Source organism: Felis catus, chromosome D2 (assembly GCF_018350175.1).
Source record: "Felis catus isolate Fca126 chromosome D2, F.catus_Fca126_mat1.0, whole genome shotgun sequence".
NCBI lineage: Eukaryota > Metazoa > Chordata > Mammalia > Carnivora > Felidae > Felis > Felis catus.
The window spans coordinates 59,928,188-59,951,063 of NC_058378.1; the positions used below are offsets into that span (position 1 = coordinate 59,928,188).

The window sequence follows — 22,876 nt, forward strand, 5'->3', positions numbered from 1 at the left end:
GCTTATTGACCATCCATGATTCTTTTTTTGTGAAGTGTCTATTCAAATCTTCGGCCCATTAAAAAAAAAAAAAAAAAGAATTATTTGTTATTATCAAGTTCTAAGAGTTCTTTATATATCCTGAATACAAGTCCTTTGTCAAAAGTGTATATTGCAAATATTTTCTCCCAGTTTGTGATTCGTGTTTTTATTTTGTTAACTGTTTCTTTTAGAAACCAGAAGTTTAAAATTTTGGCACATGCTAATTTATCTATGTTTTCCTTAAGAAATAGTTTGTAGGAGTGCCTGGGTGGCTCAGTCAATTAAGTGTCTGACTCTTGATTTCGGCTCAGGTCATGATCTCTCGGTTTGTGGGGTTGAGCCATGTCAGGCTCTGCACTGTGTGGAGCCTGCTTGGGATTCTCTGCCCCTCCCCTGCTTGCTTGCTCTCACTCTCGCTTTCTCCCGCCCAAATAAATAAACTTAAAAAAAAAAAAAAAAAGTTTGTGCTTTTGTGTCCTATGTATGAAATGTTTACCTGTCTCAAGAGTACCAAGATTTTCTCCTATGTTTGCTTCTAGACATTGTCTTAGCTCCTACATATAAATCCAAAATCCATGTAAGTTAACTTTCAGATATGGTTGAAAGTAAAGAACAAAGTCCATTGTCTCTACATGGATATCCAGATGTTTCATCATCATCTTTTGAAAAGTCTATTTTTTCCTTATTAAGCTATCTTGGCACCTTTCTCAAAAATCAACTGACCATATGTAAGTCTCTTCGTTGAGTCTATATTCTGTTTCATTGATCTACATGCTTGTCCTTACACCAAAGTCACACTATCTTGATTACTATTGCTTTATTTAAGTCTCAAAATTCAGTGGTGTGAATCCTCCATCTTTGTTTCTGTTTTGCAGAATCACTTGGCTGAAGTTTAGGTCCTTTGTGTTTCCATTTAAATTTTAGAGTCACGTTGTCAGTTTGCTTGCTGGGATTTCATTGATATTGCATTGACCCTTATCAATGGATCGATTGGAAAGAATGAACATCTTAACCATATTGAGTCCCATTTGTGAACATAATATATCTCTCCATTTATTTAGGTCTTATAAAATTTCCCTCAGCACCCAGGGCACCTGGGTGGTTCAGTCCATTAAGCATCCAACTTTGGCTCAGGTCATGATCTCACAGCTAATGGGTTCAAGCCCCATATCAGGCTCTGTGCTGACAGCTCAGAGCCTGGAGCCTGCTTTGGATTCTGTGTCTCCCTGTCTGTCCCCTCCCCTGCTTGTGCTCTGTGTGTCTCTCGCACGCAAAAATAAATAAACATTAAAAAAATTTTTTTTAATTTCCCTCAGCACTGTTTTGTTGCTTTCAGTTTTACAGGTATTAACACATATGTTGTTACGTTTATTCCTAAGTATTATATTTTTTAATGCTACTGTAAATTGTATAGGCAGACAGTTTTATTCATTTATTTATTTTTTATAAATGAAAATATTTTCTTTCAACCAACTGAGCCACCCAGGTGTCCCAGGCAAACAGTTTTAAAAAGTATTTTTCCAAAAAAAGAAATGAGTATAGTGCTTACCCTTAGCAGGGCTGGCAACCCAAAAAAAGGAGTCAAGGCAGGGCTTATAAGGCTCCTGGTAATCTGTTTCTTGATCTGGGTGCTAGTTACATGGGTGTGTTCATATTCTGGAAATTCATCAAGCTATATATTTAAGATTATGCACATTTTTTTAATTTTATTTTTTTTTAATTTACATCCAAATTAGCATATAGTGCAACAATGATTTCAGGAGTAGATTCCTTAATGCCTCTTACCCATTTAGCCTATCCCCCCTCCCACAACGCCTCCTGTAAGCCTCTGTTTGTTCTCCATATTTAAGAGTCTTTTATGTTTTGTCCCCCTCCCCATTTTTATATTATTTTTGTTTCCCTTCCCTTATGTTCATCTGTTTTATCTCTTAAAGTCCTCATACAAGTGAAGTCATATATTTCTCTTAAGATTATGCACTTTAAAAAAAAATTTTTTTTAATGTTTATTACTGAGAGACAGCACGAGCAGGGGAGGGGCAGAGTGAGGGGGAGACACAGAATCTGAAGCAGGCTCCAGGCTCTTAGCTGTCAGCACAGAGCCCAGTGCAGGGCTTGAACTCGTGTACTGTGAGATCATGACCTGAGCAGAAGTTGGATGCCCAACCGAATGAGCCACCCAGGTGCTCCAAAATTATGCACTTTTATGTATATTATACTGTAATGAAAAATTAAAATAGAAAAATACATATTACATAGTGAGAAAGAAATAAGGATTTTCTTTTAAGTTTATATATTTTGAGAGAGAGAAAGCACGAGTGGGGTAGGGACAGAGAGAGAAAGGGAGAGAGAGAATCCCAAGCAGGCTCTGCACTATCAGCATGGAGCCTGACATGGGGATCAAATCTACAAACTGTGAGATCATGACCTGAGCCAAAATCAAGAGTCAGATGCTTAACTGCCTGAGCTCCCCAGGTGCCCCAGAAGTATGTATTTTCAAAAGAAGAGGGAAAGTCCAATTCCAGCAGTGTCATAAGTTCATTAGGAGTGTTGATTTATTGAGCACTTTACTGTGTGCCAGGTAATAAACTAAGCATGCTTTTCTTAGATTATTTTATTTGATCCTCACAAAAACCCAGTGGAATATATTGTGTAATTATCCCCGTTGGCAATATGAGGGAAACAAAGACTCAAAAAAAAAAAAAAAATCAAGTTGTTTATTCCATGACACACAGCTAGTAAATCGTGGAGCTAGAGTTTGAAACCAGGTCTTTGTACTACTGTAGGACCACAACTCTTAAAAAACACAGTGTGGTGTAGAGGTTAAGAGTAAGCAACTCATTCAAAGCAATAACGGGCCTAAGGTGTGTGTTTTCCTACCTCACAAGGAAATACTCTGTTTTGGAAGTTGTGACTAAAATGTAGTACCAGCTGGAGTAGCCCAGACAGTTGGTACATACATGAACTATCAGTTTATACTTCATTTCTTTTTTTTTTTTTAATTTTTTTTTTCAACATTTATTTATTTTTGGGACAGAGAGAGACAGAGCATGAACAGGGGAGGGGCAGAGAGAGAGGGAGACACAGAATCGGAAACAGGCTCCAGGCTCTGAGCCATCAGCCCAGAGCCTGACGCGGGGCTCGAACTCACGGACCGTGAGATCGTGACCTGGCTGAAGTCGGACGCTTAACCGACTGCGCCACCCAGGCGCCCCTATACTTCATTTCTAATAGCCAAATGTTTTAGGTCCTATTTATGATTGGATCATTGAAAATACAGGGAAGTCCTGGCTGAACTTTAGCTCCTGCAGTGGGATAACCAAATTTGTGAAATCCTTAGGCATTTTTATCTGTTAATAGTCTGATAGCCACTGATCAAAGCATGACTCCCTGTGATTCTAGAAACATCTGGTTTGTTGAAGATTATAAATAGAATCATTTCATTACCATGCCGATTATTGTTCTCTGTTCCTGGCATTTCTGGTCTTTAGCAAGAAAACAATAACCTAGGGTAGCATCCAACTCCAACCCATTTCCACCTTTTAAAAGACAAAAAGACAAATTTATAAAAGATGATGGAGGGGGAGGTTTGGGTTGTTGAGATGAGAAGTGGTGTTGGTGAAGCTTGTACACCCGCCTATTCATTAGCTCACTAAATCTTACTCCATATTTCACAAATTTTTCTTTTCTGAAATGCAAACAAATAACCTACCCCAAAATAGCTCTGAAGTCCCCCAAGGCCTGTGTCCAACAAGCTTCTTATTAATCATTTTTAGTCTATATCATAGACCACAGTGGCACTTATGCTAGAAAACACCCAACTCTGTATACCAGAGCCTGCTGCTTACAGGTGTCAGCTCTTTCGTGTAAACAGAATGGCTAATGTCATTCTTGACCATACACTTTGAATTGTGTTTCATGGATCATTTGTAAAGAAACCTGCATGTAGGATTTAACATTTAGAAATTAAGCCAGCCTGTGCCTTGAATAGCAGAAGTTGATTATCCAAATTTGATAGTTTTATAGCACGTTCACTATGTCTAGGCAGGTATGAGCTACATAGTAACATTGGCCTTCCTGACAAATTGGAATTGCCTCAGGCAAATGTGCCGAAGATCTATCAAAGTACTTTGAAAAGTGTCCCCAGCTTCAAACTTGCATATGATCCTTGTCTTCTTTCTTTTCTCATACCCCATGTCCAGTCTGTCAGCAAGTTCAGTTTGCTTAGCTTTCAAAGTATACATTGAGTCCCAATTATTTCTCATTACCTCTACAGCCCTAGTCCAAAAGATTGTTCTCTTCCATGGACTACTTCGAAGTAGTCTTTTAATCAGTCTCCTTATTTCCATTCATGTCCCCTACAGTCTGTTGTTCACATAGCCATGCTCCATTTAAAAGAAGTCAGATCATGTCACTCTAGGGCTTCTAGGTGCTTGTCTATGTGATCTCTCTCTCTGTCTCTCTGTCACTGACTCTCTCTCTCTCTCTCTCTCTCTCTCTCTCTCTCTCTCTCTACATAGCTGCTCATCTTCCTGAGTTCCCTTTCCAGCACGGTAGCCTGAATTTCTTACTGGGTAGCTCAAGACTCTAAGAAGTAAGCAGAAGCTGAATGTCACTTTCTCCACACTTTGTTAGCCAAAGCCCAGATTCAAAAGCTAAGACAAACTCTGCCTTTTGATGGAAGGAACAGCATTCAGTGTTCAGGGAGAGATGGAATTGTTTCAGGCCGTCTTGGAGATTGGCTGCTCCCACCTAAATGACCTGGATGAACTGGCTTGAACTACTCCAGCTTACTTCTTGTTCACTTGGTTCAAACCACCTGGGCCTATTTGGTGTGCCTTAAAAATGCCAGACAGACTGTGCCACCCAGGACCTTTGCCCTCAAATTCCCTTTGCCCTAGACCATTCTTCCCCCATGTAACAAAATGTCTAAATTCCTCATTTCCTTCGTGTCTCAGTTCAGAAGTCATCTCTTTAGGGAAACTATCTCTGACCCCTAAGGCTTAAATAATTGTATTAGTTTTTTGTGTTTTTTTAATTGCTGCATAACAAACTACCAGGATAAAATAACACCCATTCATTAGCTTACAATTTTCTAGGTCAGAAGTCTGGCATAGCATGGTCACGTCCTCTGTTCAGAGTGTCACAAGGCTGAAATGAAGGTGCCGACCAGGCTGCGTTCTCATCTGGAAGCTCTGGGGGAAAATCCTCTTCTCAGCTCATTGTTGTCAGCAGAATTCAGATCCTTGCCTTTGTAGTATTGAGGTACCCATTTCCTTGCTGGCTGTCATCTGGGAGCTCTCTCAACTCCCAGAGGCTGACCACATCCTTGCCATGTGGTCCCCTTCTTCTTCAGTAACCAATTGGAGAAAGCTCTGTGCTTTTAAAGAGCTCATTTGATAGGTCAAACCCACTCCAGTAATCTCCCTATCCTAAGGTCAGCTGATTTGGCACCTTAATTAAATCAAAGCAGTGCCTATGTGTTTGTTTGAATAGCTGAGAGAAGATATATATATATATATATATATATATATATACATATACACACACACACATACATACATACCAAAGGCCCAGAATCTTGGGGGGAGCCATCTTAGAATTTTGCCTAGTACAATAATGTATACTTTTTTTTTTTTCTATCCCCTTTTTTTTTTTTTTTTAAGTTTTTAATCTTTTATTTGAGAGAGAGTGAGAGTGAGAGTGGGGGAGAGGGGCAGAGGAAGAGAATCTTGAAACAGGCTCCACACTGAGCATGGAACCCAGTGCAGGGCTCGGTTGCACAACCCTGGGATCATGACCTGAACTGAAATCAAGAGTTGGATACTCAACCAGCTGGTCCACCCAGGCGCCCCATATCCCCTTATTTTTCTTAATAGCACTATGCACATTATATTTTCCAGCATTTGGTTTTGTTTTTATCTTGCTGTACATACTACAGTATAAGTTCCTGATAACAGACACTGTTATTTTGGTTCAGTGTTGTATTCCTAGCACCTAGGACAGTGTTTGACACATTGTAGATGCCCAGTTGATATTTTCTTAATGAGTTAATTAATACAAAGACTGTATGGCATGTAAGTTTGGTTTCCTTTTTAGAAGGAAAAGGGTAGGTTGAACATATACATGTTATATTTAAGCTTTATCTCCAAGGTACTAGAGTTTCAGATTATTCATTGGCCTTTCTTTGCATGGAAGGTTTCTTATTTGATTAGTAAAAAATAAGTTGTGAGTAAGTAATTCTATAAATGTCCAGTAACTGGTATATACAAAAAAAAAAGCAAATTAGCTTTTTTGCTTGCTAGTAATAATAACTTAACATGCTTTCAGCTTTCAGTTTTCATCTGTGTATCTCCAAATAATATCTTCCTGTGAACTTTTAGACATGAATGTCTAGTCATCCAACACGATTTCTGATTTACCAACTTACTGTGGTCTTTGTGTGGCTTTCTATGTAATTGCTATTCATAAGCATCCAATTACTAATAGAGTAACAGAGTGAGCTCCGTCATATAGACATCATATAGCATGCCAGACCAGAAAATTATATATTTCCCTCATTTTCAGTACTTACTGTTTCATGTTTCTTTTAATCCACTCCTTCTACAGACGAAACTTGCCAATGGCACTTCCAGTATGATTGTGCCCAAGCAACGAAAACTCTCAGCAAGCTATGAGAAGGAAAAGGAGCTGTGTGTCAAATATTTTGAGCAGTGGTCAGAGTCCGATCAAGTGGAATTTGTAGAACATCTTATATCCCAAATGTGTCATTACCAACATGGACACATAAACTCATATCTTAAACCTATGCTGCAGAGGGATTTCATAACTGCTCTGCCAGGTAGGTCTCCGGGTGTTTGTGAGCCATTAATTTGCCTAGAAGATATGTGACAATGGTAATGGAACTAGATCTTCATCTTTCTTTTTAAAAGTCTTTATTGGCTTGATTTTTATAAACTGAGTTCTTTAATGTTACCTTCTTGGGGTATAAATACCCAAAACATCAAACTCTGGAAATAGAGACTCTTCTTTCCCCAGTCTTCTCTGGATCTCCTACCCTTCTAGTCACTCTGTTCTTACCCACTGAGAGGTACAGATAAAATTTTTTGTGAGGTGCTACCTTGATAATGTGTCTTAGCTTCAAGATATGTTAACTTATGTACTTGGATTTGGATTTCTATGGGAATTTGTCAACAGAATAATTTAAATTATGGGACTGAATTTTTAAGTGAGTATTTTGTAAAGAAAGATACCTCAGGAGCCTTGTGACAATAATTTGTAAACACCAGGTTTTGCAACCTCACTGTTCTCAATAACCAAACATTTATCGTAAGCTAAATATATGTTTGAATACACACATGCACAAGCTCACACACTTAAAATACATTTTTTGTGGAAGATGATGTGGTGGTTTTACTGAATGCTTGATGGTGATCCTAGGATACTTTGTAGACATCAGTATTTGGAGGAAATGCTATCTCGAGGAAATACAGGGTTGTCCTCTGTGTTAAAAGTTTATTTTAAAAGAACATACAGTATCGGGGCGCCTGAGTGGCTTAGTTGGTTGAGCATCCGACTTCAGTTCAGGTCATGATCTCACAACTCATGAGTTCAAGCCCTGCATTAGGCTCTGTGCTGACGGCTCAGAGCCTGGAGCCTGCTTCAGATTCTGTGTCTTCCTCTCTCTTTCTGCCCCTCTCCCATTTGCTCTGTCTCTCTCAAAAATAAATAAAAACATTAAAAAACATTTTTAAAAAAAGCTATAAAAGAACATATAGTACAAAAGATGAGTGAATCTCTAAAATATTATTATATCATGTTTTTATTTTTTTCAATTGTTTCCTGATTATAGAAGTTATAGGAAATTTAGAAAATTCAAAACCATTTAAAATATAAAAATAAAATTTCCCAGAACACCACCATTCAGAGAGAGCTGCTAATATGCTATTAATATTTTGGCATGTAGCCTTACTGTTTTTTCTAGGTGTGTATATTTCCTTCTAAAACGTTTGTAACATTTTTTTCTTACTGTGTTCTCTTAATGTATTTTCCTGAGTGTTCTTTTAAAACATAATTACTTATAATATTATATATTCTTTATGGGGGCCAAAACATATATTATTTAACCCCTTTTTTGGACACTTAGGTAGTTTAAAATGTTTTTCCTATTGTAAACTTTGCTGTGGTAGACATTTCTTATTCACTAGTCTTTTCCTAGGAAGAAGTAACAGAAATATTATTATGAATATTTTCAAGGTTTTTAATACTTGTGCCAAACTGTCCTCTTCAAAAATATGCCAACCCTCCCCCAAAAGGCATATTACTACTTTGCTTCATCTTGGCCAATTAATTTTTTTGTTTGTTTTTCCAAAATTGGAATTTAAATCACCCTTTAAAACAAAAGAAATACCTATTTATATCTTAGAAATAACCATTTTAAAACTAAATTTTATCTATATTTTTTGTTAAATAGAATAGACTTCTGCCCCCTCTTCCCTCACTGGATTTTGTTTTAGCCATAGGCAAACAGTTTTCATTGTGTGAACAATCTGTGTGTACCTCATTACTGTGCTCTCCCCAGTTACTGAGACATGCTACTATCTCAAGCATATACCACTAAGAATTGAGCAGGAGTTGATGAGATCTGTGTATCCTTTGCCTAATCCTGATCCCTGGTGTGTATCTGCTGACCACTTTATAAGATATTAAATCATCAGGCTAATGCTTTATGGCCATTTTAACTTACAAACCTACACCATCTGGCTACATTTAGTAAACCAAACTACTTCAAAAAATGCCTATAATCCATTAATGTAATGGGTTTGTTTAGAGTGTTAGGTGAAATTACTTCCAAAGACTTACTATAGGGATATAGTGAAGATCAGGAACAATTTGATGACAGCCATTAAAAACACAGGAATGAATTTTGGAAACTTCTTCTGATGGCATAGAAAGTTTCAATTTAAAGGTGCAGGAATTGTACCATCACTGTTTTGTTTTTGTTTTTGTTTTTTTTCACGAAGAACTAATTATTATATCTTTAATTGGGTTATAGTCATTTTCCTTTAATAAGAATTAAGTGATGGATGCCTCCATCTGCTTATGCTTAAATATGAACATGTGATGCCAGCCAAACAAAATCCATTTAATGCTTTCTTCTCCAAATCTGCTGAAAAATGTGACTGATATCCATACAATTTTATAATTAGAATAATGTTTAAGCACGTTTGGGTTGTTGCTAACGGTGTCCAACTGTGTCTTTGTGTGATTCAAGGGAAAGGCACAAAATGAAATGTGGTATTCTCTTTCCTTTTGGTTAAGTTTGTGCCTGAGGGAGTCAGAGTATGAAGGAATCCTTCTGCACTATTTAAGTCTTTAGCACACCTCTGATATGTAACCCGAAAAAGAAATAACCGTGAATGTGTTTGTCTCATTTGTGAATTAGAACAATAGCCAAAAACTTTATTCGTGTGAGCATCCTGTTTTATAGTATCTATTTCTCTGAGGCCTCAGTACAGATTTGGGTGGTAGAGTATTTTAACTGGGAAGCCCATCCAGTTTAGGAAGCCCAAGATCTACTTCCATTGTTTTCCTCTATACATCCTACAAAATGGTCTCTGAAATTCTAACCAAGTTATTTATTGGTCTGGGATTTTTTTCATCTTTTGGTCAGCTGTCATGTAGGCTTTATAGCAGCAACTACTCTCAAATACAGTTTTTTTAAACATTTGAAATTAAACTCATACTTGAACTTAAACATACCTCTCTGTTTTCCTCTTGGGATGTTCCCACACCAATCTGTATTTCCTTCTTCTCTTCTTTCTGCATGCCCAAAATTCTATAACCCAGCACATTCTGACTTAGTGCCTCTCCCCTAGTACATTTAAAGGATATTTCTTTTACTGAACAGCTTTGGAACTGCAGCAGTAATAGAAGCAGAATGAGAAATGGACCTAATATAGAGATTTGGGGGGGTCTGAATCACAGACTTTGAGATGCCATCCATAGAACATCCCCTAGTGCTGAAATCCATATAGATAGATGTGAATTGTTTTCTGGAATCCTTTTTATTTTTAATGTCTTGGGGGGTTTGCTAGTTGTTAGCTCTAACTTCCTTATCTAAAGGAAGATGGAAAATACTGTTCATTTCTGTAACCTTATGGAAAAATTATTGACACTCATTTTACCCAAGTTTCTGTTTGAAAAAGAAACTGGACCACACTAGGGACAATGATATGCTTTCAGAACAGAATAAATGCTGTTCTTTTTTTAAGGACCTTTTGTAAAAAAACCATTCACCACCTATGCTTCTCTTCTTTACCTCCTCCCCCAAACCCAACAGCTCGGGGTTTGGATCACATTGCTGAGAACATTCTGTCATACCTGGATGCCAAATCACTATGTGCTGCTGAACTTGTATGTAAGGAATGGTACCGAGTGACATCTGATGGCATGTTATGGAAGAAGCTCATTGAGAGAATGGTCAGGACGGATTCTCTGTGGAGAGGCCTGGCAGAACGAAGAGGATGGTGAGCCTTTTAACTTTCTTACTATCATGGAGCTTCAGGACTTGGCCGTTCAGAGTCATTGGAATAATATTGGGAGCCAGAGAGACTGCTTCTCATTGAATATGATGATGTTGCTGGTTTATAGCACAAAATGTAAAATAGTTGTACACGTACTCAACAGTGTTTCTTCTGACCAATCATTCATAAATGACATACTGTGTTAATACTACTTTGCAAAAAATGATTAAAAACCGACTTCATTTACAGCATTCTGTTCTCTGGGCAGAAAGTAGTGTCCTGAAAAAGGGCTGATAGGCAGTTTGTAAATCACACAGAAGCCATCAGATGCCTGAAACAATCCCAAACCAATAAGTATGTTCTCCTTCAGAAGATTTCTTGTCTTTAATCCATGCCTGTGGTGGTTTATCACCTTTGTAATCAAAATTATTTTTACACTCAACTAGAATAAGAACTCTAGGCATGGGAAAGAGTGAAATGTGTCATCTAGTATATTTCACTGTTTCCTCAGAAGACTCATATTTTCTTAAGATTTTACTGCGTAATCCTGAATTCCTTGAGGCATTATATAGTGAGCAGCCTGAGAGACCTCACCAATTTTATTGTTGTTCTTTTAAGATAAAGGTACCATTTCATTAGAACTTCTGGAGGATGCCTTCTATATGTACTTTCAAAGGGTATCTCTAGAATGTCACTGAAAGAAAGTCAGGTGTGAATAATTTCATAAGTAAAATAAAAGTGACATATTAAATATTTTAGTTGAGAGAAATGCACCAGCAGACATATGTGTGCTCAGGGATATCCTGAGCAATTAATTTTATCAATTATATATCTTGGACCATAAAGAGATACAAAACTGTTAAGAAAAGAGGGTCAGCTTTTCTCAGCAATTTTCATTAAAATATAGTTAGCTCATTTTTTTTTTCATCTTTGAAATTTATGGCTCCCTTTTATCTTTTTGGATATTTGAAATTCGTTGATATATAATAAACGTATTGACCCCTAAATGTTATACCAAATGCTTCAAGAAATTTCTGTCATTCTGGCTATTAGGAAGGCTTTATAATTTCCCTCAAATTCAATTTTAAAGGAAGCAAATGCCAGGCTATTCTTTGGCTATATAGACGTGAATATATGAAAGCATAGTGTTATTCTTCCCAAATATGTTTTTCTTATTCTCATTTATTTCACTATATAGAAAAATAGAAACCTTTCATAATTTATTTCATACTTTGGAAATAAACTCTTTATAAAAAAGCAAATACATATATATATATATACACATACATATATACATACGTATGTATATATATACATATATATAGTTGTATGGGATTCAAAATCCATCGTTTTGCTAATAGGCATGCCAGGACCAGCCTTAGATATAGAGCAGTTGCTTACGTGGAAGAGTTTTAGGGCAGCTAGGAATATTCTACTATCCCTCACAGGGAAAAAAGAGAAAAGAAAAAAAGAAAAATTCTCCAGGGTCACCTGGGTGGCTCAGTTGGGTAAGTGCCCATCTCTTCACTTTGGCTCCAGTCATGATCTCACAGTTCATGAGACTGAACCCTGAATTGGGCTCTGTGCTGACATCACGGAGCCTGCTTGGGATTCTCTCTCTGTCTCTGCCCCTCCCCTGCTCATTCCCTCCCTCCCTCTCTCGCGCTCTCTGTCCCTCCCTCCCTCCCTCCCCCTCCCCCAAAATAAATGAATAAACTCTAAAAAAAAAAGTCATTTAGGGGCACTGGGTGGCTCATTTGGTTAAGCAGCCGACTTCAGCTCAGGTCATGATCTCATGGTTTGTGAATTCAGGCTCTGTGCTGACAACTCGGAGCCTGGAGCCTGCTTCAGATTCTGTGTCTCTTTATCTCTCTGCCCCTCCCCCATTTGCGTGCTCTCTCTCTCTCTCTCACTCAGTCTCTCTCAGAAAATAAATAAAACATTAAAAAAATAAAAATTTAAAAAAACATCACTTAGGGCGCCTGGGTGGCTCAGTCAATTAAACATCCAACTTCGGCTCAGGTCTTGATCTCATGGTTTGTGAGTCCAAGCCCTACATGGGGCTCCATGCTGTCAGTGCGGAGCCTGTTTCGGATCCTTTGTCTCCCTGTCTCTCTCTCCCTCACTGACACTCACTCATGCTCTCTCTCTCAAAAAATAAAATTTTTTTCTCTCCCTCACTGACACTCACTCATGCTCTCTCTCTCAAAAAATAAAATTTTTTTTTAATCTTTTAAAAAATGACATTTCAAAAGAAAAACCCAAATTCTCCTCCAAATTGGAACTCATAACCTAAAATCTCTAGGACAGAGATTCACTCTCATAGCAATAAAGGTTTCTTCCCTGTTAAAATATACTTTGTTCCCATTTGTACTGTAAATAACAGTAAGCCTTTATCAGACACTGGGAGTTTACAAACTTTTTTTTTTTTTACTTTTTAAAAAATATATTTATTTTGAGAGACCACTTGTGTGGAGTGGGGGGGGGGGGGGGGGGGGAGGGGCCAGAGAGAGAGAATCCCGTGCTATCAGCCTAGAACCTGACGAAGGGCTTCATCTCATGAATCATGAGATCACGAGCTGAGCTGAAATCAAGAGTCAGATGCTTAACCAACTGAGCCACCCAGGTGCCCTTACAAACTCTTTTTTTTTGAAGGCAGGAAGAACAAGAAACAGATAAGCAGATTTGGACAGATGCTTGTGAAAATACCAAAGATAAGAGCCTCCACAATTTTACTTGGAGTTGGCAGTAAATAGGAAGATCTGTTATGTTAGTTACAAAGAGAAAAAACAAACAAGATCATTGAAAAGATGGCCTTTTGCCTTTTATATGAAGGGTATATGAAGGTATGGATGAGAAATAATCTAGGATCCAGTATTAATTGTCACTCTTTCCCTATCTCCTCAACCACAGGAGCCCATTTCTGTTCTTTTGAGCATCCTTCATAGTTCAGACCATATTCTTTTGTCCCTGGCCACATTTGTCATCTTACCTTGATAGAGCCCCACGAAATTACAAAAATTGTCCACCCCGTGGAGACTTCCTTTAATATCCCCCTTGACTTTCTCTGACTGCTTGTATTTTTTTTTTTTTTTGAGAGAGAGAGAGAGAGAGAGAGAGAGAGAGAGAGCGCGCGTGCATGAGTGGGGGAAGGGCAGAGAGAAAGGGAGACATAGAATCTGAAGCAAGCTTTAGGCTCTGAGCTGTCAGCACAGAGCCCGACACAGGGCTTGAACTCATACTGCAACATCATGAACTGAGTCGAAGTTGAACACCTAACCGATTGAGCCTCTCAGGCACCCTTGACTGCTTGTGTCTTTTTAAAACTTTTTTAATGTTTATATTTATTTTTGAGACAGAGAGAGACAGAGCAAGAGCAGGGGAGGAGCAGAGAGAGAGGGAGACACAGAATCCGAAGCAGGCTCCAAGCTCTGAGCTGTCAGCACAGAGCCCGACGCGGGGCTTGAACTCAGAAACCCAAGATCATGACTTGAGCCAAAGTCGGACGTTCAACCGACCAAGCCACCCAGGCGTCCCAGTGACTGCTTGTATTTTTAAATTTGACTTTCTTCTTGTGTTAGTGTTCTCCCCTACTTTTAAAAAAATTCAATCTATGATCACTTTCTCATCTTCTCTTAGATTGTCTTTCCAAGCCTACTGTGTCAATAAAGTTTTCCTTTCATACCTTTCCCCAAATCCTGGCTTTGACAGTTTCTTCCATTTCCCCCAACCAGAAACAATAAGTAAATATCGTTTTCTAATGAAGCTTTGGGTTTAGCTTCCACTCCACTGTTGTATTTAGATGAATTTGACAGTCTGCCCCTAGGACATGAACTCTGTCTCTTTCTATCTTGAATAATATTGAGTGTACTCTCTGTGCTCAGTAATGGTAACTCTTAAAAGTATAATAAACGACCACTTGGGAAAGTCCATTTTCTTAATCAGCAGATCACATTTTATGATAACATTCTAAATTTAATATTTAGCATTTATCATGTACTTACATTCTCAGAGGTACTAGTCATTTCACACAGAAGTGGTCCCTGTTGTCAGAGAGCTTCCATCATAAAAGGTTTTGACTTACAACACAGATACAGACTGAAAAACCAGTTTTCAGCCCCTCACCACCCTTTTTTGTAGCACCTTTAATTTGAAGAAATTCAGACACTTTAGCAAGGCATGAAAAATACATTGAGGTAAAAAATGAAATCAGAGGCTTATATGATTTCTCTTTTCTTAGAATGTAGGGATAGTTTCATTACATATGAAGAAAATCCTGGGCGCCTATAGTCAATTGCCAGAGATTAAAAGGAGGGCAGGAATCTCTGAGGAATGGTGGGTACTGGGAGATAATAAAGTAGTAGAGTGTAGGCTCTAAAATCAGACTTAGATTCAAATTCCAGGTCTACTTGCTAGGTGTGTGACCTTGAGCGGGTTACCTAACCTCCCTGGCATTTGATTTGTTTGCTTGCAAAATGAATGTAGTGATTATCACCTCATCAAAAGGGTGTTGGAATTGAAATTATTAAGTTATAACTATTAACCAGATTTAGGATCTTTTCACTCAAAATCTGTTGTTTGGTTACAGTGTGTTTGCAGAGTAAGATTGTTCTCTTATTGCAGAATAAGAGAAGTGTGCTTGTAACCCAGAATTATTTCACAATGTGTCTTGTTTGCCCTTTATGTTGATGTATCATATTTCTTGCTCCTATTAGCCCCCTTTTATAAACTATTATTTTAGCTTCTCCACTCTAGATTTGCCTTCCTCTATTAACACAGAAGTGAAAGCTACCTTCCTGATAAATTTTCTCAACTAATTTTCAAGGTGTATAATAGGAAGAGGGCAGGGGAGAAGCGCTCCTGGAGACATTGAACAATTAATTATATTGTAATGGAGCTATAGAGGGAGGAGTGGATGACTGGCCCAGAGAAAACATGATTTCTCTGGTGCCAGGATTACACTCTGAGGCATTTCTGCCTGTCTCCACTTTGCAAGGCACAGTGCCAGTGAGAACAGCAGTTAGTACACCCATAGTGGGGTTTACTAGCTTCCACACCGTGTTCGGTGGGTTCTTAACTTCAGGATGAGGAATTAAATTTTTTACCCAGCAGGAAGTGATTGCCATTTACTGGTTTTTTTCGTAGCAAAGATCTAGCTTGGGATACGAGTATTCCAGAGATGTGCTGTCATAAGGAAGGAGATGCTAACAAATGTTGCTCACTGGAGTCAAGGAAAGGCAGTAAAATGCATGTATGTATGTGCATAGCCAGGAACCTGGGAAAGAATGTCATGCCTTAGACTTGACAGCACAGTGCTCTTAGGCATTTCTTTTCATCTTCTTCCATACCTGCTGCTGGACACTCCTGTGTTTCCTTTCTTCTCTGTCAAAATGAATTGAATTGCTCCTTTTAAAGCACAGCTACACTGATCACCAGCAGCCTGGGTGCCCGAGCTGCCAACACACCTTACCCCACATAAATGAAGACTAGAAAAAATGATCTCCGTGATAGAGGCATTCCTACTGCCCATGATGCTAGGCTCCACTGATACTGGCACAGCTTTACCTGGTGGCCGGGGGGGGGGGGGGGGGGGGGGGTAGGGAATGTGGGGCATGTGCCTAGTTCAGAGTTAGTAGTTACCATCACTAACAAAATTTTCAAAAGCCCAGTGAATCTGCCTGTACAGAGGTCTGATAGACTAGTTGATAAATTCTGATTATACGTATTTGCTTGATGACATTATAGTATTCCTGAAGGCCTGATACTCTGATGGCTACACTACAAGTGGTCATGTTTACAATCAGTGTTGACTGAGCTCCTTAGAACCCAGACAGTTGGGGCTCCTGAAATCAGGCTTAACTTCACACCTTTCCAGGCTATGGAGATTATATGGAATGGTAACTGTGACAACACTTTGAAAAAATAAGAAGCTCCTTGTAAATGTTTGATATTGTGATTTTTATTGAAAATATTTGTTTTTTAGGGGACAGTATTTATTCAAAAACAAACCTCCTGATGGGAACGCTCCTCCCAACTCCTTTTATAGAGCACTTTATCCTAAAATTATACAAGACATTGAGGTAAGAATCTATTTATATTTGGATATTTGCCAAATACTAGAGGATCATCAGCATTCTTCAATAACAGAATTGTTACAGCAAACCCATTAAGGTTTATTAATGTGGGTTAAAAATCAATTTCTTTTAAGTAAATAGGGTAGGTAAAATATAGTAAATTGCCAGGCAAAATTTTTAAAGCTTTTCAAGATTGTTTACTGGTAGATAAGTAGATGAGAGAGAGAAAATGATATCTTCATGCAATAGCACTGAGACTGTTATGATACTCTAATATCTTACGAATTGAGCCTTCCTGGAAGTTCACTGGTAGAAGTGGCCACCACATAGGTATGGGGAGCACTGAGCATGTAACCTCATGAAGTGCACAGCTTGCCCTCTGTTGCCCCTTTTCCACCAGGTTTATCATTTAATTGAATGAGTTATATGCAGGAGAGTTCTAGAAAGTAAATCTTTAATAACTTTACAAATGAAAAAATGTTATACAAATTTAAACAGTGGTTTTTTTAAAACATATTTTGAGTTTGCCTTAAGTTCTATATAGTTAATAGAGTGAAGCACTGAGCATTTGTCATTGGTTGCCATGAAAGTCAGATAAGGATTTAGTGCTGGTCCTTTCCTAATTACTAACTTTTTATTATTCCTTCTCCTAGACAATAGAATCTAACTGGAGATGTGGAAGACATAGTTTACAGAGAATCCACTGCCGAAGTGAAACAAGCAAAGGAGTTTACTGTTTACAGTATGATGATCAGAAGATAGTAAGCGGCCTTCGAGACAACACAATCAAGGTGAGGTCTGTTCAATAATGGGAAGATAGCTGAAGGAGAAGGGTGTCCACATTAATAAAGCAGTCCCAGCATCATCTCTAAGTATTATTTCCAGAAGGTAAATGAGAGTTTTAGGTTGTTTCCCATCCTGAAGCCAGAATCATTTCCTTAAAGGACAGTTACTTGCTTTCTGCCAGAAGCATGTACAAATGGATAGTCCTAGGGTTAAATTCTCTCCTTAAGGTGTGCTGAATGTGCTATTACTCCTTTAGGCTTCACATAATTATAGGTTACCTCTGTTCCTTAATGAAAAGGATAAAGTCTGCATTAGTATTGAAGCCACCTATATGTGTGTGTGTGTACACACACACACACACACACACACACACACATACACATAGGTGCTTAGCTATACCTATAGAAAAGAATGCATTCCACATTACTCTGGGCTTTGATTCTTTAGAGGAATCAAACACATAGTAGAGCCAACAAGTCTCAGCACCACCCCATTATCACAGTGATCAAAAAGATCTTGTTTGCCATCCTAGATCTGGGATAAAAGCACGCTGGAATGCAAGCGAATTCTCACAGGCCATACGGGTTCTGTCCTGTGTCTCCAGTATGATGAGAGGGTGATCATAACTGGATCATCGGATTCCACAGTCAGGTAGAGAATTCCAAATGATCTTTTGAACTCTAGAATATCAGATCTGCTCTGTTCTTTGTCATAGATAGTAGTTTTGCTGTATGTAGCTGCATGAACGCAGTTCTGAAACTTCATAACTAAAGAAGAATAAGCCATCAGCTCTCCACATCGTTGTGTCCACCTAGAAGTAGAAAACTTGATTTAGGAATGATTAAGGCAAGTTTACATTTTTGCACATTGAAGAAACTACATATTCTGTTTTAATTTGGGGAAATCATCAATTATAAAAACTTGGTAAACCTTGTGCATGCCTTACAAAAACACCTCACAGGGGAATGATGTGAATGGAATTAAGCCTCCTTTCAGGTGGTTATAACTGTGGTACAGACATGCATTACCTCCTTTAAAATGTGTACAGGTGAGCAATGCTCTCTCTTTGCCAGCCCCTCCCCTGCTGTCCCTGCAGTTTTTAATTGCAAGCTTTACTCAGGGAGGGGCCTTCAATTTCCAGAGGCGTTAGTGATTTGATGACACAGCCATTATGCTGCTGGAGTCCAGTGTAGCTTGAGTTCTGGGTACCAGCAGCACTGCTGGAAACCTGTTAGGAATTTTGCCTTAAGCTAAAGGATTTTCCAAACATAATGCATCAAAAGTAACTTTTAAAAAAAATAGGAAAAAAAAGCAGTTAACTGCATTGTTAGATCCTCTGAAGTTAAATGTTTACCAATCCAAATTATCCTCTGTGAATAAGAAAAGGCTGTTCCTCTTTCTTGTCTTTTGACTTAAAGGCATAGCAAACTCAGTTCTTACAGTTATCGACATTTAACATTTATTGATGCTCTGGAGTGCCTCAAGGAAGCTAAACATTGTAGAGGCTAACATCATTTACAGGATAAGGGACAAAATGATTTTCTAAAAGATGGGGTTAAATTGGAAAAGGAAATAAAATGTGTTATGAAAATCAAAGTAAATACACAAAAACAGAGTCATCGAAATATATCATCACACAAAATTCTCAAGATATCCAAAGGTCCCACACTCTGCTGTAAGCCCCCATTTACACTGTGGCTATTTTTTTCCCTTATTTTCTTTAATGTTTATTTTGTTAGAGAGCAAGTGAGCACGGGCATGAGCGAGCAGGGAGAGGGGCAGAAAGAGAGGTAGAGAATCCCAAGCAGGCTCCATGCTCATAGCACAGAGCTTGATCCCATAAACCTTGAGATCATGACCTGACCTAAAATCAAGAGTCAGGCACTTAACCAGCTGAGGCACCCAGGCACCCCTGGGATGGCTATTCTTGATCTCTACCCCCATTCAAGGCACAGAAATGGAACTTTAGACTTAAGAGTATAGGTCATCTTGGGCCTGGCCTGTATGGTAAAATTGAAGATCCAGGGTTATCAAGCTCAAATCCACAGTACTAAGTCAGACTCTTACAGAAGCTTCTTGGCCTGAATCAGTTCTATTTCCTGAGGGCTATCCGTGGGACACTAATGCTACTGTCATTAATCAGATTCCTACTTAAAAATGTATCTCATTAGGGGCACCTGGGTGGTTCAGTCAGTTAAGCGGTTAAGCATCTGACTTCAGCTCAGGTCATGATCTCACGGTTCCTGAGTTCAAGCCCTGCATCAGGCTCTCTGCTGTCAGCACAGGGCCTGCTACAGATCCTGTCTCCCTCTCTGTCTCTGCCCCTCCCATGTTCATGCGTACTCTGTCTCTCTCTCTCCCTCTCTCTCTTTCAAAAATAAACATTAAAAAAAAAAATGTATCTCATTAAAGGCATCAGATTGAATGTCAGAAGTTTTGTAGTAATCTTGAAGTCTAGGCCCAATTAGTAGGTGACAATGGTTTTATCCTCATTCTTACCCTTCTCCCATATAACTCACCCATATTTCAAATAGTGTGTCTTAAGGATTTCACATTGGCAGCATCCTGTCCCTCTCCTTGCCCTACTCTCCTAGTCCAGCCCTCTATCTATCACTTCCCTGTGGTCCATCAGAACTCTTTACCTCAGCTCAGTCCCAAAGCTACAAGAGGGTAGAGTATAACACTAATTATGAAAATGAGGCAAGATGAGTGGGGAATGTGGTAGTCAAATAGATCATAGCCAGGAATATCATCGAAGCCTCAGATAAGCTTCTTAATGTTGTTTGTTCCAGGGTATGGGATGTAAATACAGGTGAAATGCTAAACACCTTGATTCACCATTGTGAAGCAGTTCTGCACTTACGTTTCAATAATGGCATGATGGTGACCTGTTCCAAAGACCGTTCCATTGCTGTATGGGATATGGCCTCCCCAACTGACATTACCCTCCGGAGGGTGCTAGTCGGACATAGAGCTGCTGTCAACGTTGTAGACTTTGATGACAAGTACATCGTTTCTGCGTCTGGAGATAGGACTATAAAGGTAATGAGGCATCTTTTGATAAGTCTCCAATTTAGAGTAAGGGTGTTCGTATGAAAATCCAATCAAGCAAAATTTCATATTTAAACGTCCATATGGAGTAGTTTAATATTTAATTCAGATACTAGTCTGTTTGTAAGAAGGCGATGAATGAGACAAGCGGTGTGAAAATTTTGGTTAGGTATCTTAGTCCTATAGATAATGGTGAGTGTGAGAAGGCCAGGGGTAAACTCAGCTTCTAGAAAATTTGTCTGCAAGACCAGACTAATAACTCCATAAGAATAAATCAGTTGGAGGAATTCTCATGTTATACCAGCCAGCTACAAATTAGCCCTGTGTTATTGAGAATTAAACTTGCCTTTTTTTTTTTTTTCTTTTTTTGATTTGGTTTGGTTTGAGAAGTTGACTTCCCCCTATTGGCTCAGTACTCTTTTCTGCTTCCCCAAGACTCCAATTGCCCTAGATTTTACTAGTAAAAGCACCAAATCAACTGCCAAATACTATTTCTGTTTCAGGTATGGAACACAAGTACTTGTGAGTTTGTAAGGACCTTAAATGGACACAAACGTGGCATTGCCTGTTTGCAGTACAGAGATAGGCTGGTGGTGAGTGGCTCGTCTGACAACACTATCAGGTGAGCAGCAGGTACCTTTACCCAGAAGGGATCACTATTACTCTGCCATTCATTGTTTGCACACGGATCAAACAAATCTTCAAGTGTGTTATGTTTATAATAAAATGTTTTTCCTTTCTTGTTTTTTTTTTTTTTTTTTTTAAAGATTTTTATTTGTAGAGGTTCTTGAGTGACTCTCGGTTAAGCATCTGACTTCAGCTCATGTGTTGATCTCCTGGTTTGTGAGTTCAAGCCCCACATTGGGCTCTGCACTGTGGTGGTGTGGAGCCTTCTTGAGATTCTCTTTCTCTCTCTCTCTCTCTCTCTCTCTCTCTCTCTCTCTGCCCCTTCCCCACTTGCACTGTCTCTCTCTCTGTCTCTCAAAATAAATAAATGAACTTAAAAAAATTTTTTTTATTTTTACCCCCAACGTGGGGCTTGAACTCACAGCCCAGAGATCAAGAGTCACACGCTCTACCAACTGAGCCAGCCAGACACCCCAAATGTTTTTCCTTCTGTAGCTTCTTATAGGCCAAAAGTTTGCAAAAAAAAAAAAAAAAAAAATTTTTGTCCTAAGCAGAAAGATAGCATAGCAAAGCCTTTTATTGATGTGTTTCCATTCTATAATAGTTTCATTACCAGATATACTTATTTTAAAGGTACTGCTTGAATGAGGAAGTGGACAAGAGTGATAAGTAAATGGAGGTTGAAGGCCCTCCTCTTTAAGCTCTTCCTGTGTACAGTTGAAAAGTTCTAATAAGTAGCAAAAGGCCTTTTTTCCACCAGTGTTCTAACAAAAAAAAGAAAAACTAATTTTTCCCTACTAGAAATTGTGCATTTTGTTTTCTTAGCATTACATAATTATCCATAATTTGAAATTATGAAGAATCCACAGCTTAAAGTACTTTTTTGGTGTTTTCATCTTCACAAAGATGAATGACACAGATATGAATAGAATTTGGAAGATTTATGAATCTTTTTCCGTTCCTTCAAATAGTACTAAGAGAATGAAAAGACTATTAAAAAAACAACGGATAGAGCTATTGTCACATCTAAGGAAATTGTCCTTTCATTTGCCTTGGTCTGGAAGCATATAATTTTTTAAATTAATATATGAAAGTTTTTGAGAACTTGCTTTTTGTTTCCATTATATGAGAAAGACTGTCCTGGACAGTGGGTAAAGCAGAGAGTGTCCTTACTAACAGATGTGGACATGCTTTGTGAGAGCAGGATATCACTGATACCCTGCATCTCATTCTTAATAGTGATTTCAGGAAGCATTACTTCTCTTGGCTTGGTTTTGTCCTTCACAGGCAACTGGGGACATTGAATTCATCCTTTTTATGCCTTGGGGACCCTGGTTACAGAATTATATAAAGCATCGTGCTTTGAAAATATATATTTCATTTGAACTTAAATCATACATTCTTCTGCCTGAGTTATACAGCAGAAAGGAAATAAATTACATTGAAAAGAGTACATTTTTGTATGATTGTTGATTGATTTTATGTTTGTGGATTTTTTGAAGACATACAAAGTGTATTATTATAACATCCAAAGCTTTAGAAAAGAATACACAAAAGTTCACTCAATTTTCTCTTCCAGATTATGGGACATAGAATGTGGTGCATGTTTACGAGTGTTGGAAGGCCATGAGGAACTGGTGCGCTGTATTCGATTTGATAACAAGAGGATAGTGAGTGGGGCCTATGATGGGTGAGTTTGCTAACAGGGTTTAAAAAAAAAAAAAATGTACATCTTGATCCCTCCTGCCTGAGGATGTTAAATATAGTCTTCCCTTGACTCTAAAAGATTATAAA

The 22,876-nt window shown here is 38.4% G+C and overlaps 1 protein-coding gene across 7 annotated transcripts in view; it reads left to right on the forward strand.

Annotated features, from left to right (window-relative positions):
• Positions 1–22,876, forward strand: part of BTRC (beta-transducin repeat containing E3 ubiquitin protein ligase) — a 180,320-nt gene that overhangs the window by 142,694 nt on the left and 14,750 nt on the right. For all 7 annotated transcript variants that reach the window (XM_019813740.3, XM_019813741.3, XM_003994340.6 and 4 more), the window contains 8 exons: positions 6,628–6,859; positions 10,361–10,547; positions 16,528–16,624; positions 17,272–17,409; positions 17,937–18,055; positions 20,197–20,446; positions 20,959–21,077; positions 22,662–22,772. In XM_019813740.3, the coding sequence (XP_019669299.1) occupies positions 6,628–6,859; positions 10,361–10,547; positions 16,528–16,624; positions 17,272–17,409; positions 17,937–18,055; positions 20,197–20,446; positions 20,959–21,077; positions 22,662–22,772 (1,253 nt within the window). The remainder of the gene's footprint in view (positions 1–6,627; positions 6,860–10,360; positions 10,548–16,527; positions 16,625–17,271; positions 17,410–17,936; positions 18,056–20,196; positions 20,447–20,958; positions 21,078–22,661; positions 22,773–22,876) is intronic.